The 18,927-nt window shown below is 54.7% G+C and overlaps 1 protein-coding gene across 1 annotated transcript in view; it reads left to right on the top strand.

Annotated features, from left to right (window-relative positions):
* Positions 1-18,927, top strand: part of LOC138740790 (dapper homolog 2-like) — a 389,359-nt gene that overhangs the window by 359,820 nt on the left and 10,612 nt on the right. Inside the window, exon 2 of the mRNA XM_069893879.1 lies at positions 11,628-11,968. Coding sequence (XP_069749980.1) covers positions 11,628-11,968 — 341 coding nt within the window. The remainder of the gene's footprint in view (positions 1-11,627; positions 11,969-18,927) is intronic.

The raw sequence follows: 18,927 nt of genomic DNA, 5'->3' as shown, positions 1-18,927 counted from the left end.
CGGCTCGTCTCTTCTTCACTACATCTCCATTACCCTGCAGGCTCCTCTGTTCTTCACCGCTTCTCCCTTACCCAGCCAGATCGTCTCTTCTTCACTGCCTCTCCCTTACTCTACCGGTTCGTCTCTTCTTCATTGCTTTTCACTTACCCAGCCAGCTCTTCTCTTTTTCACTGCATCTCCCTTACCCATCTAGCTCCTCACTTTTTTACAGCTTCTTCCTTAACCAGCCGGCTCGTCTTTTCTTCAATGCTTCTCCATCACACTGCTGGCTCCTCTCTCTTTCGCCGCTTCTCCCTTACCCAAACGGTTTGTCTCTTCTTCATTGCTTCTCACCTACCCAGCCAGCTCGTCTCTTCTTCACTGCATCTCCCTTACCCATCTAGCTCCTCTCTTCTTCACAGCTTCTTCCTTAACCAGCCGGCTCGTCTTTTCTTCAATGCTTCATCACACTGTTGGCTCCTTTCTTCTTCACTGTTTCTCCCTTACCCATCCTGCTCACATCTTCTTCTCTGCCTCTCCCTTATCCTGCTGGATCGTCTCTTCTTCAATGAATCACCCTTAAACATCTGGCTCGTCTCTTCTTCACTGCATCTGACTTACCCAGCCGTCTTGTCTCTCCTTCACCTCTTCTCCCTTACCCAGCCAGCTTGTCTCTTCTTCATTCCTTCTCCCTTACCCAGCCGGCTTGTCTTTTCTTCAATGCTTCTCCATTACACTGCCGACTCCTCTCTCCTTCACTTCATCTCCCTTAGCTCGCCGGCTCCTCTCTTCTTCACTGCTTCTTCCTTACCCAGCCAGCTCGTCTCTTCTTCACTGCCTCTCCGTTACACATCCGGCTCCTCTCTTCTTCACTGATTCTCCCTTACCCATCCTGATCGTTTCATCTTTTCTGCTTCTCCCTTACCCAGCCGGCTCATCTCTTCTTCACTGCTGCTCCCTTCCCCAGCCGGCTCGTCTCTTCTTCATGGCTTCTCTCTTATGCAGTCATCTTGTCTCGACTTCAATGCTTTTCCCTCTTCTTCACTGCATCTCCCTTACCCAGCTGGCTCCTCTCTTCTTCACTGTATCTCCCTTACCCAGCTGGCTTGTCTCTTCTTCACTGCATTTCCTTGCCCATCCAGCTCCTCTCTGCTTCACTGCCTCTCCCTTACCCTGCTGCCTCAACTCTTCTTCATTGCTTCTCCCTTTCCCAGCAGGCTCCTCTCTTCTTTAATGCTTCGTTCTTCCACAGCCGGTTTGACTCTCCTTCACTGTATCTCTATTACCCCTCTAGCTCCTCACTTCATCACTGCATCTCCATTACCCAGCCAGCTCATTTCTTTTTCAATGCTTCTCCCTTATCCAGCTGGCTCGTCTCTTTTTCACTGCATCTCCCATAGCCATCCTGCTCATCTCTTCTTCAATGCTTCTCCCTTACCCAGTCGGCTCGTCTCTTCTTCACTACATCTCCATTACCCTGCAGGCTCCTCTGTTCTTCACCGCTTCTCCCTTACCCAGCCTGCTCATCTCTTTTTCACTGTCTCTCCCTTACACAGCCAGCTCCTATCTTCTTCACAGCTTCTCCCTTACAAATCCGGCTCGTCTCTTCTTCTCTTCTTCTCCCTTACCCAGCCGGCTCGTCTCTTCTTCTCTTCTTCTCCCTCACCCAACCGGCTCCTCCCTTCTTCACTGCTTCTCCCTTATCCAGCCGGCTCGTCTCTTCTTCTACCTGACCCAGCCGGCTCGTCTTTTCTTCAATGCAGCTCCCTTACCCAGCTGGCTTTTCTCTACTTCAATCCAACTCTGTTACCCAGCAGGCTCATCTCTTCTTCATTGCTTTTCCATTACCCAGTTGTCTTTTCAATTCTTCAATGCTTCTCCATCACCCATTCGGCTCATCTCTTCTTCAATGCATCTCCCTTGCCCAGCTGACTCGTCTCTTCTTCACTTCATTTCCTCACCCAACCGGCTCCTCCCTTCTTCATTGCTTCTCCCTTACCCAGCCGGCTTTTCTCTTCATCACTACATCTCCATTACCCTGCTGGCTCCTCTGTTCTTCACCGCTTCTCCCTTATCCAGCTGGCTCCTCTTTTCTTCAATAATTTGCCCTTACCCAGACAGCACATCTCTTCTTCACTGCCTCTGTCTTACCCAGCCGGCTCGTCCCTTCTGCATTGCTTCTCCCTTAACCAGCCGGCTTGATTCTTCTTCACTGCATCTCCATTACCCATCCGGCTCCTCTCTTCTTCATTGCCTCTCACTTATCCAGACGGCTCGTCTCTTCTTGACTCCATTCCCGTTACTCAGCCAGCTCGTTTCTTTTTCAATGCTTCTCCCTTATCCAGCTGGCTAGTCTCTTCGTCACCGCATCTCCCATATGCATCCGGCTCATCCCTTCTTCAATGCTTTTCCCTTACCCATCTGGCTCATCTCTTCTTCACTGCATCTCCCTTACCCAGCCTGCTATTATCTTCTACTCTGCATCTTCCTTACCCAGCCAGCTCGTCACTTCCTCTATGCTTCTCCCTTACCCAGCCGGCTCGTCTCTTCTTCAATGCTTAACCCTAACCCATCTTGCTCGTCTTTTCTTCACTTCCTCTCTCTTACCCAGCCAACTCTTCCCTTCTGCATTGCTTCTCCCTTAACCAGCCGGCTGGTTTCTTCTTCACAGCTTCTCCCTTACACATCCGGCTCGTCTCTTCTTCACGACTTCACCCTTACCCATTCGGCTCCTCTCTTCTTCACTGCTTCACCCTTGCCCAGCGGACTCGTCTCTTATTCACTGCATTTCCCGGCTCCTCCCTTCTTCACTGCTTCTACCTCGCCCAGCTGACTTGTCTCTTCTTCACTGCATTTCCTTGCCCATCCGGCTCCTCTCTGCTTCACTGCCTCTCCCTTACCCTGCCGCCTCAACTCTTCTTCATTGCTTCTCCCTTTCCCAGCAGGCTCCTCTCTTCTTTAATGCTTCGTTCTTCCACAGCCGGTTCGACTCTCCTTCACTGTATCTCTATTACCCCTCTAGCTCCTCACTTCATCACTGCATCTCCATTACCCAGCTGGCTCATTTCTTTTTCAATGCTTCTTCCTTACCCAGCCGGCTCGTCTCTTCTTCACTACATCTCCATTACCCTGCAGGCTCCTCTGTTCTTCACCGCTTCTCCCTTACCCAGCCAGATCGTCTCTTCTTCACTGCCTCTCCCTTACTCTACCGGTTCGTCTCTTCTTCATTGCTTTTCACTTACCCAGCCAGCTCTTCTCTTTTTCACTGCATCTCCCTTACCCATCTAGCTCCTCTCTTTTTTTACAGCTTCTTCCTTAACCAGCCGGCTCGTCTTTTCTTCAATGCTTCTCCATCACACTGCTGGCTCCTCTCTCTTTCGCCGCTTCTCCCTTACCCAAACGGTTTGTCTCTTCTTCATTGCTTCTCACCTACCCAGCCAGCTCGTCTCTTCTTCACTGCATCTCCCTTACCCATCTAGCTCCTCTCTTCTTCACAGCTTCTTCCTTAACCAGCCGGCTCGTCTTTTCTTCAATGCTTCATCACACTGCTGGCTCCTTTCTTCTTCACTGTTTCTCCCTTACCCATCCTGCTCACATCTTCTTCTCTGCCTCTCCCTTATCCTGCTGGATCGTCTCTTCTTCAATGAATCACCCTTAAACATCTGGCTCGTCTCTTCTTCACTGCATCTGACTTACCCAGCCGACTTGTCTCTCCTTCACCTCTTCTCCCTTACCCAGCCAGCTTGTCTCTTCTTCATTCCTTCTCCCTTACCCAGCCGGCTTGTCTTTTCTTCAATGCTTCTCCATTACACTGCTGACTCCTCTCTCCTTCACTTCATCTCCCTTAGCTCACCGGCTCCTCTCTTCTTCACTGTTTCTTCCTTACCCAGCCAGCTCGCCCCTTCTTCACAGCCTCTCCCTTACCCAGCCAGCTCCTCTCTTCTGCAATGCCTATCCCATACCTAGCCGGCTCCTCAATGCTTCTCCCTTACCCATCCAACTCTTCTCTTCTTCACTGCATCTCTCTTAACCAGCCGGCTCCTTTCTTCTTCACTGTATCTCCCTTACCCATCCTGATTGTCTCTTCTTCACTGCTTCTCCCTTACCCAGCCAACTCCCCTCTTCTTCACAGCCTCTCCCTTCCCCAGACAGCTCCTCTCTTCTGCAATGCATATCCCATAACTAGCCGGCTCCTCAATGCTTCTCCCTTACCCATCCAACTCTTCTCTTCTTCAATGCATCTCCCTTACCCAGCAAGCTCCTCTCTTCTTCAATGCTTCCCCTTACCCAGCTGTCTTGTCTCTTCTTCACTGCTTCTCCCTTCCCCAGCCGACTCGTCTGTTCTTCAATGTTTCTCCCTTATACACATCTGTGTGTGTGTATGTGTGGTTAAATGGGTGTGTTTGTACAACTGTGCGTGAGTTCTCGTGAGTTTTGGTGTGTGATGTGTTTTGTCTTACAGTCATACAGACTGAAAAAGGCCCTTTGGCCCACCTGTACCCTTCTGTCTACCTTGTTTACACCATTGCCTTTCACCGGCCCACAATTTGTATCCCTTTTTGTCTTGCCCATTCAGATGCCTGTTGTGTTAGGGGAGTTGGCCCACGCCCTCATCAGTGTCTGCAGTATCCGTGTCCCTATGCAGCCTGACCAACATTATATCTCTGTATTTATTTCATTTCAATTTCTTTTTAGACACTTAGCACGGTAACCGGTCCTTTCAGCCCATGAGTCTGTGCCTCCCAATTACACCCAATTAACCTACAGACCCTGGTAAGTTTCGAATGGTGAGAAACCAGAGCCTCCCCCCACCCCCACCCCCTCACGGGAGAAAACCTAAGCAGCCATGGGAGGACGTTCACACTCTTTACAGATAGCATGGGATTCGAACTCCGGTCTTGATCGCTGGCGCTGTAACAGCATCACATGAACCGCTACATCAACCGGGCCGCTCATTCTATCCTTCCTCAAACAAATGCTGGCATTCCATTTCCCCTCCTTACCACTGACTCTGCACACACATTAACCTTTAGAATGACGTTTTCCACTGAAGTTTACACAGAACCATAGAAAATAAAACCAGTGAACATTACAGCACAGAAAACAGGCCCTTCAGCCCTTTGGATCTGTTCTGAACTGTTATCCTGCCCAGTCTCACTGACCTCACCCAGTCCATATCCCTCTTTACCCCTCCCCTCCATGTACCTGTCCAAATTCTTCTTAAATGTTGAAATTGAGCCCACTTTCACCTCTACAGCTCGTTCCACCGCTCTCTGTGTGAAGACATTCCCCCTAAACATTTCCCTTTTCACCCTTTACCCGTGTCCTCTGGTTTGTATCTCACCCACCCTCAGTGGAAAAAGCCAACCTACATTTACTCTGATGGTCCCCCTCATAATTTTAAATACTTCAATCATATCTCGCATCATTATTCTACACTCCAGGGAATAAAGTCCATACCTGTTTAACCTTTCCCTGTAACTCAGTTCCTGAAGTCCGGACAACATTCTAGTAAATCTTCTCTGCCTTCTTTCTATCATTTGACTACAAACACCCCACACAATTCTCCAAATTTGGCCTCACCAATGTCTTACACAACTTGACCATAACATTCCAACTCCTGTACTCAATACTTTGATTGATGAAGGCCAATTTGCCAAAAGTTCTCTTTACAACCCTGTCCACCTGTGACACCACTTTCAGGGAATTATGTATCTGTATTCCCAGATACCTCTGTTCTTCCACACTCCTCAGTCCTCTACTTGATTTTAACCTTTCTCTTTCCACTCACATCCCACTTTAAGTAATCCCTCTGCAACCAGTGCTCTGTGATTTGAAAGGGATTGCTTAAGGTGGGACGTGAGTGGGAAGGTTTAGAACCACTGCTCAAGATCCAATTCTTACTGAAATATTTAGCTTGAGAAAAATGGTCATTGGCCCATTTCCTTTGGAGTTCTGAAACAATGGACAAAACGAGTCAATGAGGGATGATTAAAACAGTGGGTTTCAACCTTCTCTTCCCACACACATCCCACCTTAAGCTATCCCTTACTAATCACAGAGCACCGATGGCAGAGAGATTACTTAACGTGGTCTGTGAGTAGAAAGAAAAAGGCTGAGAACCATTGACTATGTACGTCCTTTCTTGGTTTGTCCTTCCAAAATGCAACACCTCACACTTGTCTGCATTAAACTCCATCTGCCATTTTTCAGCCCATTTTCCCAGCTGGTCCAGATCTCTCTGCAAGCTTTGAAATCCTTCTTCACTGTCCACAACATCCCCAATCTTAGTGTCATCTGCAGACTTGCTGATCCAATTTACCCCAATATCATCCAAATCATTGCTATAGACAAACAACGATGGTCCCAATATTGATCCTTGAGGCAACACCACTAGTCACAGGCCTCCAGTCTGAGAAGCCGTCATCCACCACCACTCCCTGGCTTCTCCTGTCCAGCCACTGTCGAATCCGGCTTGCTACATCACTCCTCTGTTCCATCTGCCATCTCCTTGCTCTATCTCCTAATCCAATTCCCTCTGCAGACTCAACACTACCTGCCCCTCCTCTGATCTTTGTATGGTCCACAAACCTGGCTGATGAAGACCAGAACACCTCATGCCTTTTTTTATCATTGAATTCTTTATTGTCACACGCTCTGAGCAACAATGAAAAGCTTTGTTGTGAGTGCTGGGCAGGTAAGTCAACCCATTCTTCAGGACAGCAGATTGTGCAAGGATTATACAGAGGTGCAGGACCTATTGTAACAGTGAAAGGGTTTGGTTAACAGGGCAGGAGCAGCATTGTTTTATTAATGAGAGGTTTGGAAAAAAGGAGAGTGTGTGCCTACTTATCTGTGTATGTGACCCTGTGTCTGTATCTGCCAGTGTAACTGTGTATGTGTTCTGCCTGTGTATATGTATCCATATTCCTGTGTATCTGTGTCTGTGCATCTGTGTCCCTGTGCCTGTGTATCAGCCTGTGTTCCTGTATCTGGGTTCCTGTGCCTGTGTATAAACCCATGTATCTGTGTCTGTGTTCCTGTGCCTGTGTATCAGCCTGTGTACCTGTGTCTATGTTCCTGTGCCTGTGTATCAGCCTGTGTATCTGTGTGTTCCTGTGCATGTTCATCTGTGTACCTGTGTCTGTGTTCCTGTGCCTGTGTATCAGTATGTGTATATGTATCTGTGTGGAAAACTGAGGTCCTCCATCAGCCAGCTCCCCACCATGACTACCAGACCCCCCACATCTCCATCGGGCACACAAAACTCAAAACGGTCAACCAGTTTACCTATCTCGGCTGCACCATTTCATCAGATGCAAGGATCGACAATGAGATAGACAACAGACTCGCCAAGGCAAATAGCGCCTTTGGAAGACTACACAAAAGAGTCTGGAAAAACAACCAACTGAAAAACCTCACAAAGATAAGCGTATACAGAGCCGTTGTCATACCCACACTCCTGTTCGGCTCCGAATCATGGGTCCTCTACCGGCACCACCTACGGCTCCTAGAACGCTTCCACCAGCGTTGTCTCCGCTCCATCCTCAACATCCATTGGAGCGCTTACACCCCTAACGTCGAAGTACTCGAGATGGCAGAGGTCGACAGCATCGAGTCCACGCTGCTGAAGATCCAGCTGCGCTGGATGGGTCACGTCTCCAGAATGGAGGACCATCGCCTTCCCAAGATCGTATTATATGGCGAGCTCTCCACTGGCCACCGTGACAGAGGTGCACCAAAGAAAAGGTACAAGGACTGCCTAAAGAAATCTCTTGGTGCCTGCCACATTGACCACCGCCAGTGGGCTGATAACGCCTCAAACCGTGCATCTTGGCGCCTCACAGTTTGGCGGGCAGCAACCTCCTTTGAAGAAGACCGCAGAGCCCACCTCACTGACAAAAGGCAAAGGAGGAAAAACCCAACACCCAACCCCAACCAACCAATTTTCCCTTGCAACCGCTGCAATCGTGTCTGCCTGTCCCGCATCAGACTTGTGAGCCACAAACGAGCCTGCAGCTGACGTGGACTTTTTACCCCCTCCATAAATCTTCGTCCGCGAAGCCAAGCCAAAGAAGAATGTATCTGTGTAGCAGCCTGTGTATATATATCTGTGTATCAGCCTCTGTATATGTATCTGTGACCCTCTGTATCAGCCTGTATATATGTATCAGCCTGTGTATATATATCTGTGTGCCTGTGTATCAGCATGTGTATATGTATCTGTGCATCAGCCTGTATATTAGACTGTGTAGCAGCATGTGTTCCTGTGCCTGTGTATCTGTGTCTGTGTTGCTGTGTATCAGCCTGTGTATTTGTGTTCCTGTGCCTGTGTATCAGCCTGTGTACCTGTGTCTGTGTTCCTGTGTATTAGCCAGTGTATCTGTATTTGTATCCCTGTGCCTGTGTATCAGCCTGTGTACCCGTGTCTGTGTTCCTGTGTATGTATATCTGTGTAACAGCCTATGTTCCTGTATCTGTGTATCAGCCTATGTATCTGTGTCTGTTCCTGTTCCTGTGTATCAGCCTGTGTATCTGTGTCTGTGTTCCTGTGTATCAGCCTGTGTATATGTATCTGTGTATCAGCCTTTGTATATGTATCTGTGTTCCTGTGTATCTGTGTATCAGACTGTGAATCTGTGTCTGTGTTCCTGTGTATCAGCCTGTGTATACGTATCTGTGTCCCTGTGCCTGTGTATCAACCTGTGTATATGTATCTGTGTATCAGCCTCTGCATATCTGTCTCCCTGTGCCTGTGTATATGTATCAGTGTTCCTGTGCCTGTGTATCTGTGTCTGTGTATCAGCCTTTGTATATGTATCTGTGTTCCTGTGAATCAGCCTTTGTATATGTATCTGTGTTCCTGTGTATCAGCCTGTGTATCAGGCTTTGTATCTGTCTGTATATCACTCTGTGTATATGTATCTGTGTATCAGCCTGTGTATATATATATCTGTGTATCAGCCTCTGTATATGTATCTGTGACCCTCTGTATCAGCCTGTATATATGTATCAGCCTGTGTATATATATCTGTGTACCTGTGTATCAGCATGTGTATATGTATCTGTGCATCAGCCTGTGTATTAGACTGTGTAGCAGCCTGTGTTCCTGTGCCTGTGTATCTGTGTCTGTGTTGCTGTGCCTGTGTAACAGTCTACGTTCCTGAGTCTGTATATGTGTTTATCTATCAGCCTGTGTATTTGTGTTCCTGTGCCTGTGTATCAGCCTGTGTATACATATCTGTGTATCAGCCTGAGTATATGTATCTGTGTTCCGGTGCCTTTGTATCAGCCTGTGTATCTGTGTCTGTGTTCCTGTGTATTAGCCAGTGTATCTGTATTTGTATCCCTGTGCCTGTGTATCAGCCTGTGTACCCGTGTCTGTGTTCCTGTGTATGTATATCTGTGTAACAGCCTATGTTCCTGTATCTGTGTATCAGCCTATGTATCTGTGTCTGTGTTCCTGTTCCTGTGTATCAGCCTGTGTATACATATCTATGTCCCTGTGTCTATGTATCAGCCTGGGTATGTGTCTATGTTCCTGTACCTGTGTATCAGCTTGTGTGTCGGTGTCTGTGTATCAGCCTGTGTATATGTATCTGTGTTCCAGTGTATCAGCCTATGTATATGTATTTGTGTATCAGCCTGTGTTATGTATCTGTGTCCCTGTGTCTGTGTATCTGCCTGTGTATCTGTGTCCATGTTCCTGTGCCTATGTATTAGCCTATGTATCTGTGTCTGTGTTCCTGTTCCTGTGTATCAGCCTGTGTATCTGTGTCTGTGTTCCTGTGTATCAGCCTGTGTATTTGTGTTCCTGTGCCTGTGCATCAGCCTGTGTATACATATCTGTGTATCAGCCTGAGTATATGTATCTGTGTTCCGGTGCCTTTGTATCAGCCTGTGTACCTGTGTCTGTGTTCCTGTGTATCAGCCTGTGTATTTGTGTTCCTGCGCCTGTGCATCAGCCTGTGTATACATATCTGTGTATCAGCCTGAGTATATGTATCTGTGTTCCGGTGCCTTTGTATCAGCCTGTGTACCTGTGTCTGTGTTCCTGTGTATTAGCCAGTGTATCTGTATTTGTATCACTGTGCCTGTGTATCAGCCTGTGTACCCGTGTCTGTGTTCCTGTGTATGTATATCTGTGTAACAGCCTATGTTCCTGTATCTGTGTATCAGCCTATGTATCTGTGTCTGTGTTCCTGTGTATCAGCCTGTGTATACATATCTATGTCCCTGTGTCTATGTATCAGCCTGGGTATGTGTCTATGTTCCTGTACCTGTGTATCAGCTTGTGTGTCGGTGTCTGTGTATCAGCCTGTGTATATGTATCTGTGTTCCTGTGTATCAGCCTATGTATATGTATCTGTGTATCAGCCTGTGTTATGTATCTGTGTCCCTGTGTCTGTGTATCTGCCTGTGTATCTGTGTCCATGTTCCTGTGCCTATGTATTAGCCTATGTATCAGTGTCTGTGTTCCTGTTCCTGTGTATCAGCCTGTGTATCTGTGTCTGTGTTCCTGTGTATCAGCCTGTGTATATGTATCCGTGTATCAGCCTTTGTATATGTATCTGTGTTCCTGTGTATCTGTGTATCAGACTGTGAATCTGTGTCTGTGTTCCTGTGTATCAGCCTGTGTATACGTATCTGTGTCCCTGTGCCTGTGTATCAACCTGTGTATATGTATCTGTGTATCAGCCTCTGCATATCTGTCTCCCTGTGCCTGTGCATCAGCCTGTGTATATGTATCAGTGTTCCTATGCCTGTGTATCTGTGTCTGTGTATCAGCCTTTGTATATGTATCTGTGTTCCTGTGAATCAGCCTTTGTATATGTATCTGTGTTCCTGTGTATCAGCCTGTGTATCAGGCTTTGTATCTGTCTGTATATCACTCTGTGTATATGTATCTGTGTATCAGCCTGTGTATATATATATCTGTGTATCAGCCTCTGTATATGTATCTGTGACCCTCTGTATCAGCCTGTATATATGTATCAGCCTGTGTATATATATCTGTGTACCTGTGTATCAGCATGTGTATATGTATCTGTGCATCAGCCTGTATATTAGACTGTGTAGCAGCCTGTGTTCCTGTGCCTGTGTATCTGTGTCTGTGTTGCTGTGCCTGTGTAACAGTCTACGTTCCTGAGTCTGTATATGTGTTTATCTATCAGCCTGTGTATTTGTGTTCCTGTGCCTGTGTATCAACCTGTGTATATGTATCTGTGTATCAGCCTCTGCATATCTGTCTCCCTGTGCCTGTGTATCAGCCTGTGTATATGTATCAGTGTTCCTATGCCTGTGTATCTGTGTCTGTGTATCAGCCTTTGTATATGTATCTGTGTTCCTGTGAATCAGCCTTTGTATATGTATCTGTGTTCCTGTGTATCAGCCTGTGTATCAGGCTTTGTATCTGTCTGTATATCACTCTGTGTATATGTATCTGTGTATCAGCCTGTGTATACGTATCTGTGTCCCTGTGCCTGTGTATCAGCCTGTGTATCTGTGTCTGTGTTCCTGTGCTTGCGTATGTGTATCAGCCTGTGTATATGTATTTGTGTCCCTGTGTCTGTGTATCAGCGATATCAGTGAGATAATTTGAAACAATCTCAGCCAATTGCAAACTCCCTTGCTCTTTTGCCTGAAAGGGACGCAAGCCAGGCTCGGTCCCCGTGTGTCCCCACGTGACGGCGCCAGCCAATGGGCGGCGAGCTGCCCAATACTTTGTGCCGCCGTGTCCCCGGAGTCCGAGCGCCGAGCGGAGCTGAGCCTCATGGCCAGGAAGGAGGCGACCGGCGCCCCGAAAGCCGGGCTGGACAGGAGGCGGGTCGGGGAGAGGCTGGAGGCTAGCGTGGCCGGACTGCAGGAGCTGCGGCTGCTGAGAGAGAGGCACGAAGAAACGGTGCGGAGGCTGCTGCGGGAGGCAGGCGGCGATGGCCGGCGGAGCCCGGCGGCTTTGAAGGCTCCAGCGGGGGCCGGCATCCGGCAGGTAGGGGGGGAGGGTCCCGGCATCGGGGGCGGGCGGGGTCCCGGCATCGGGGGCGGGCGGGGTCCCGGCATCGGGGGCGGGCGGGGTCCCGGCATCGGGGGGCGGGCGGGGTCCCGGCATCGGGGGGCGGGCGGGGGCCCGGCATCGGGGGGCGGGCGGGGGCCCGGCATCGGGGGGCGGGCGGGGGCCCGGCATCGGGGGGCGGGCGGGGGCCCGGCATCGGGGGGCGGGCGGGGGCCCGGCATCGGGGGGCGGGCGGGGGCCCGGCATCGGGGGGCGGGCGGGGGCCCGGCATCGGGGGGCGGGCGGGGGCCCGGCATCGGGGGGCGGGCGGGGGCCCGGCATCGGGGGGCGGGCGGGGGCCCGGCATCGGGGGGCGGGCGGGGGCCCGGCATCGGGGGGCGGGCGGGGGCCCGGCATCGGGGGGCGGGCGGGGGCCCGGCATCGGGGGGCGGGCGGGGGCCCGGCATCGGGGGGCGGGCGGGGGCCCGGCATCGGGGGGCGGGCGGGGGCCCGGCATCGGGGGGCGGGCGGGGGCCCGGCATCGGGGGGCGGGCGGGGGCCCGGCATCGGGGGGCGGGCGGGGGCCCGGCATCGGGGGGCGGGCGGGGGCCCGGCATCGGGGGGCGGGCGGGGGCCCGGCATCGGGGGGCGGGCGGGGGCCCGGCATCGGGGGGCGGGCGGGGGCCCGGCATCGGGGGGCGGGCGGGGGCCCGGCATCGGGGGCGGGCGGGGGCCCGGCATCGGGGGCCCGGCATCGGGGGCGGGCGGGGGGGGCGGGGGCCCGGCATCGGGGGCGGGCGGGGGGGGGCGGGGGCCCGGCATCGGGGGCGGGCGGGGGGGGGGCCGGCATCGCGGGCGGGCGGGGGGGGGGGGGGCCGGCATCGGGGGCGGGCGGGGGGGGGGGGGGGTCTCCCGACAGCTGGGGCTGGATGGGGGAGAGTCCGTCGCCCTCGACAGCTGGGGGGGGGGGTCGGAATATGTGACAGGGAGGGCCCAACATCTGGGTGGTGGTGGGGATGCAACATCTGTTCCAAGATGGTGGTGGGTGGGATTGAACATCTAGGACAGGTGGACTGAAAAATCTTGGACCAGATGGGGAGAACTCAACAGCTGGGGCAGGATGAGGTGGGGAAGACCAACATCTGGTCCAGGATGGGGGTGGGTGGGGGGAGACCAACAGATGGTCCAGGACTGGGATGAGGAACCAACAGCTGGGGTGGGATGAGGTGGGGAAGACCAACATCTGGTCCAGGTGGGGTGGGGGGGGGGAGACCAACAGCTGGGGAGGGGCAGGTGATAGAACCAGTCCTTCTGGAGGAGGTGGGATGTGATCTGATCAGTCTTCCCAGGCGGCAAACAGGATAGAAGGGCCGAGGGGCCTGCTGGCCACTGAGGATGTGAGAGCCGGGACATATGCCCCAAACCCTCGGGTTATTTTATCGAAGGTCTGAGCCCATTGTCTCGAGTTGGAGCCACTTTGAAACTGAACCACAGAAAGTCCGAATCCACCACAGTCCCTGCTCCAAACATCGTTATTTATTCCAGAGGGGGAATCGTTCCGGGCAGATTTAACACCTTTGGCGCGGATCTAGATCCATCTCCAACCACCCCCCCCCCCCCCCACCTGTGCATCACGAGAATTTTGGTTCTTGCTTGTCCTCCCTGGGATCTAATCCCTGCCCCAAAGGCTTCCTGAGACCCACCCGCCCCCCCCCCCCCCCATGGGCTCCGGGCACAGGATGGACCCTTGGATGAGTGGGGCAGGGTTTTGGGGGGGATAGAGGGAATGTTCTCCCACCCCCCCCCACCCCCCAGTTTGGCTCCCTCCCAGGGTGTCACTACAGGAGCTCCTGAGGTTGGCATTGTCTGGGGGGAAGGGGTGTACTCAGCTACTCCCTCCACCACACAGAACGGGCCCTTTGGCCTGTCTTGCCTGTGCAGAGCAAAATGCCTAATTAATCTGATCTCCACTGCCACCTCAGTATAGGTCACTCTTGCCCACTCTCTTTCTCTCTTGCCCACTCTCTTTCTCTCTTGCCCACTCTCTTTCTCTCTTGCCCACTCTCTTTCTCTCTTGCCCACTCTCTTTCTCTCTTGCCCACTCTCTTTCTCTCTTGCCCACTCTCTTTCTCTCTTGCCCACTCTCTTTCTCTCTTGCCCACTCACTTTCTCTCTTGCCCGCTCACTTTCTCTCTTGCCCGCTCTCTCTCTCTCGTGCCCGCTCTCTCTCTCGCGCCCGCTCTCTCTCTCGCGCCCGCTCTCTCTCTCGCGCCCGCTCTCCCTCTCGCGCCCGCTCCCTCCCTCTCGCGCCCGCTCCCTCCCTCTCGCGCCCGCTCCCTCCCTCTCGCGCCCGCTCCCTCCCTCTCGCGCCCGCTCCCTCCCTCTCGCGCCCGCTCCCTCCCTCTCGCGCCCGCTCCCTCCCTCTCGGGCCCGCTCCCTCCCTCTCGCGCCCGCTCCCTCCCTCTCGCGCCCGCTCCCTCCCTCTCGCGCCCGCTCCCTCCCTCTCGCGCCCGCTCCCTCCCTCTCGCGCCCGCTCCCTCCCTCTCGCGCCCGCTCCCTCCCTCTCGCGCCCGCTCCCTCCTCTCGCGCCCGCTCCCTCCCTCTCGCGCCCGCTCCCTCCTCTCGCGCCCGCTCCCTCCCTCTCGCGCCCGCGCCCTCCCTCTCGCGCCCGCGCCCTCCCCTCTCGCGCCCCGCGCCCTCCCTCTCGCGCCCGCGCCCTCCCTCTCGCGCCCGCGCCCTCCCTCTCGCGCCCGCGCCCTCCCTCTCTCGCGCCCGCGCCCTCCCTCTCTCGCGCCCGCGCCCTCCCTCTCTCGCGCCCGCGCCCTCCCTCTCTCGCGCCCGCGCCCTCCCTCTCTCGCGCCCGCGCCCTCCCTCTCTCGCGCCCGCGCCCTCCCTCTCTCGCGCCCGCGCCCTCCCTCTCTCGCGCCCGCGCCCTCCCTCTCTCGCGCCCGCGCCCTCCCTCTCTCGCGCCCGCGCCCTCCCTCTCTCGCGCCCGCGCCCTCCCTCTCTCGCGCCCGCGCCCTCCCTCTCTCGCGCCCGCGCCCTCCCTCTCTCGCGCCCGCGCCCTCCCTCTCTCGCGCCCGCGCCCTCCCTCTCTCGCGCCCGCGCCCTCCCTCTCTCGCGCCCGCGCCCTCCCTCTCTCGCGCCCGCGCCCTCCCTCTCTCGCGCCCGCGCCCTCCCTCTCTCGCGCCCGCGCCCTCCCTCTCTCGCGCCCGCGCCCTCCCTCTCTCGCGCCCGCGCCCTCCCTCTCTCGCGCCCGCGCCCTCCCTCTCTCGCGCCCGCGCCCTCCCTCTCTCGCGCCCGCGCCCTCCCTCTCTCGCGCCCGCGCCCTCCCTCTCTCGCGCCCGCGCCCTCCCTCTCTCGCGCCCGCGCCCTCCCTCTCTCGCGCCCGCGCCCTCCCTCTCTCGCGCCCGCGCCCTCCCTCTCTCGCGCCCGCGCCCTCCCTCTCTCGCGCCCGCGCCCTCCCTCTCTCGCGCCCGCGCCCTCCCTCTCTCGCGCCCGCGCCCTCCCTCTCTCGCGCCCGCGCCCTCCCTCTCTCGCGCCCGCGCCCTCCCTCTCTCGCGCCCGCGCCCTCCCTCTCTCGCGCCCGCGCCCTCCCTCTCTCGCGCCCGCGCCCTCCCTCTCTCGCGCCCGCGCCCTCCCTCTCTCGCGCCCGCGCCCTCCCTCTCTCGCGCCCGCGCCCTCCCTCTCTCGCGCCCGCGCCCTCCCTCTCTCGCGCCCGCGCCCTCCCTCTCTCGCGCCCGCGCCCTCCCTCTCTCGCGCCCGCGCCCTCCCTCTCTCGCGCCCGCGCCCTCCCTCTCTCGCGCCCGCGCCCTCCCTCTCTCGCGCCCGCGCCCTCCCTCTCTCGCGCCCGCGCCCTCCCTCTCTCGCGCCCGCGCCCTCCCTCTCTCGCGCCCGCGCCCTCCCTCTCTCGCGCCCGCGCCCTCCCTCTCTCGCGCCCGCGCCCTCCCTCTCTCGCGCCCGCGCCCTCCCTCTCTCGCGCCCGCGCCCTCCCTCTCTCGCGCCCGCGCCCTCCCTCTCTCGCGCCCGCGCCCTCCCTCTCTCGCGCCCGCGCCCTCCCTCTCTCGCGCCCGCGCCCTCCCTCTCTCGCGCCCGCGCCCTCCCTCTCTCGCGCCCGCGCCCTCCCTCTCTCGCGCCCGCGCCCTCCCTCTCTCGCGCCCGCGCCCTCCCTCTCTCGCGCCCGCTCGCCCTCTTGCCCCGCGCCCGCTCGCGCCCCGCTCGCTTTGAGGGGGAGTTGATCATACATAGATGCAGAAACTAGATTGCCCATCTAGGTCCGTCCTTTGTTTTGGCTTATTTACACTAATCCCACTTCAGTCCCCCTAGTGTTTATCACTGCACCACCATTTCCCTTTCCCCCCCCCCCCCCCCCCAATTTCCACCTGTCAGCCACACACCGGTAGCCCATTATCCTTCCGAGCCCCTGGATTGAGGGTTTTGGCGGGGCGCATCCAGGCAGTCACAGGGGGAAGGCCTAGAGTCCTTACACACAGCGCATGAAGCAGGGATTGAACCCTGGTCACTCTCCCCAACACATGGGTGAGGATCTTTCAGCTGATTGTTCCATAGGCCTTTGCTCCATGTAAATAAAACCATGGCTCACCTGTCTCCGGAGGATTTGGGGGGCAACCTGCAGGAGGTGCTTGGAGGCTTAGAACATGGAACACTGCAGTGCAGTACAGGCCCTTCAGCCCTCGATCTTGTGCTGACCCATATATTCCTTCCTTTAAAAAAGTAGTAAACCCTCCCAACCCTGTAACCCTCTATTTTTCTTCCATCCATGTATCTAAGAGTCTCTTAAATGCCCCCAATGTTCGAGCCTCCACCACCATCCCTGGTAAAGCATTCCAGGCCTCCACAGCTCTCTGTTTAAAAACTTCTCCCTCCCTTCACTTTGTACACACATCCTCTGGTGTTTGCTGATCCTGCCCATGGAAACAGGTGCTGGCTGTCCACCCTATCTCTGCCTCTTATAATCTTGTCAACCTCTATCAAGTCTCCTCTCGTCCTTCTTCGCTCCAAAGGGAAAAGTCCTGGCTCTGTCAACCTGGCCTCATGTTTCCCAGTCCAGGCAACATCCTGGTGAATCTCCTCTGCCCCCTCTCCACAACTCCCAAATCCTTCATGTAATGAAATGATCAGAACTGAACATATTGTGGTCTCACCAGAGCTTTGTAGAGCTGCAACATGACCTCTCTACTCCTGAACTCAATCCCCTGACTAATGTTCACCGGGACACTGCTTGACTCAAGGACTGGGTTCGGCCGATTTGCTCTGGACTATTTCTGGCCGGTGGGGTGTGTAGCTGGTCGAAACGCTGGCGCGGGGTGGCATACAACTCGATAACACTGCCTTGTGTGTTTGCCTTTGTGGGTGACTTAATCGAGGACTATGAGTGGGCTTGGGTAAGGTGGACAGCTGGTGCCTTTTCCCCGGTCGAGAGTAGCCAACATAGGGGACATCGGAGGGGAGAAAGGTTCAGAGGAGACATTAGGTGTAAGAGAGCGTTGGGTGCCTGGAATGCATTGCCAGGGGTGGTGGTGGAGGCTGGTACAACAGGAGCATTTAAAACACATGTAAGTGAGAAAAATAGAGGACTCTGAGTTGGGGAAAGAATAGATTAGAACCATAGAACATTATAGCACAGAAACAGGCCCTTCTAGTCTGCGAAGAACCATTTTTCTGCCTAGTCCCACTGACCTGCACCCAGTCCATACCTCTCCCATCCATGTACCTGTCCAAATTCTTCTTAAATGTTAAAATAAAGCCCACATTTACCACCTCAGCTCATTTTCCCCCCAGTGCTCTGTGTGAAGAAGTTTTCCCCTAAACCTTTCACCTTTAACCCATGTTCTCTGGTTTGTATCTCACCCACCCTCAGTTGGGTTAAAAGCCTTCCTCTATTTACTCTGTCTATCCCCCTCATAATTTTAAATACCTCCCCTCATTCTCCTACGCTCCAGGGAATAAAGTCCGAACCTGTTTAACCTCTTCCTGCAACTTGGTCCCTGAAGTCCGGTCAACCTTCTGGTAAATCTCTGCACTTGTTCTATTTTTCCTGTCGTTCGGTGACCAAAAACCGCACATGATGCTCCGAATTCAGCCCCAGCCAAAGTCTCGCACAATGTCACCAACTTCGACTCCTGTTGTGGCGTGGGCTGGCACAGCATTATGGGACGAAGGGTTGGTACAATGCTGGAGCATTCTGTGCTCGGTTCCTGGGTAGCACGTGTGAGGTGCACTTGCGATTTCCCGCCAGCCCGCCCAAGTTCCAGAGCCTGGCTGCGCTGAATAGAGAGGAGGGCGTAATCCCCGCCTAATGATCCCAGACACTTGCCTTCTGGCGATTTCTGAGCCCATGTAAATATAAATTAAGTTCCTCACTGAACATCTTCAAAGCGTAAGCTCCGATCACCTGGGTCCCGCTCAGCCAGTGGGGACCTTTCTGCCCGTCGAGCCTGCTTTAACTCCCATTCGATCTGACCTGGGCTGCGGGACCCTGCTCTACCTGCCCTTCCCTGTCACCCTGAATCTATCCAGCTGTGTCTTTAGTACAATCACCGGGGTTGCCTCCCTGAAGGGCAGAGAACTCCGCAGGTTCACCACCCTCCGTCCCTGGATTTTGAGGCCGTGTCCCCTCGTTCACCTCCCAGTGGGAATAGCCTCTTCACCAGTTGAACGTTATGTTTTTAGATTTTTTTAAATTTAAATCTAGACCTATCGCGCGTTAACAGGGCCATTTTGAGCCCCACGCTGCCCAATTTAAATTTTGAACAGTGGGAGGAAGCCGGCCCCCCCCCCCAACCAGAACAGCCCATCCCGACAGGGGGGAGAGCGTAGAAACTCCTTGCAGAGAGCACGGAATTTGAACCCCAGTCTTGGTGACGATTGCACTAACTGCGCTGCCTGATCACGGTGTCTACAGGCTTTCGTGGCGTTTTTTAAAAAAAGACTCC

Source organism: Narcine bancroftii, chromosome 8, assembly GCF_036971445.1.
Source record: "Narcine bancroftii isolate sNarBan1 chromosome 8, sNarBan1.hap1, whole genome shotgun sequence".
In the NCBI taxonomy this organism is placed as follows: domain Eukaryota; kingdom Metazoa; phylum Chordata; class Chondrichthyes; order Torpediniformes; family Narcinidae; genus Narcine; species Narcine bancroftii.
Note: the sequence above shows the minus strand (reverse complement) of the source record. Positions and strands in the feature narration are given on the sequence as shown.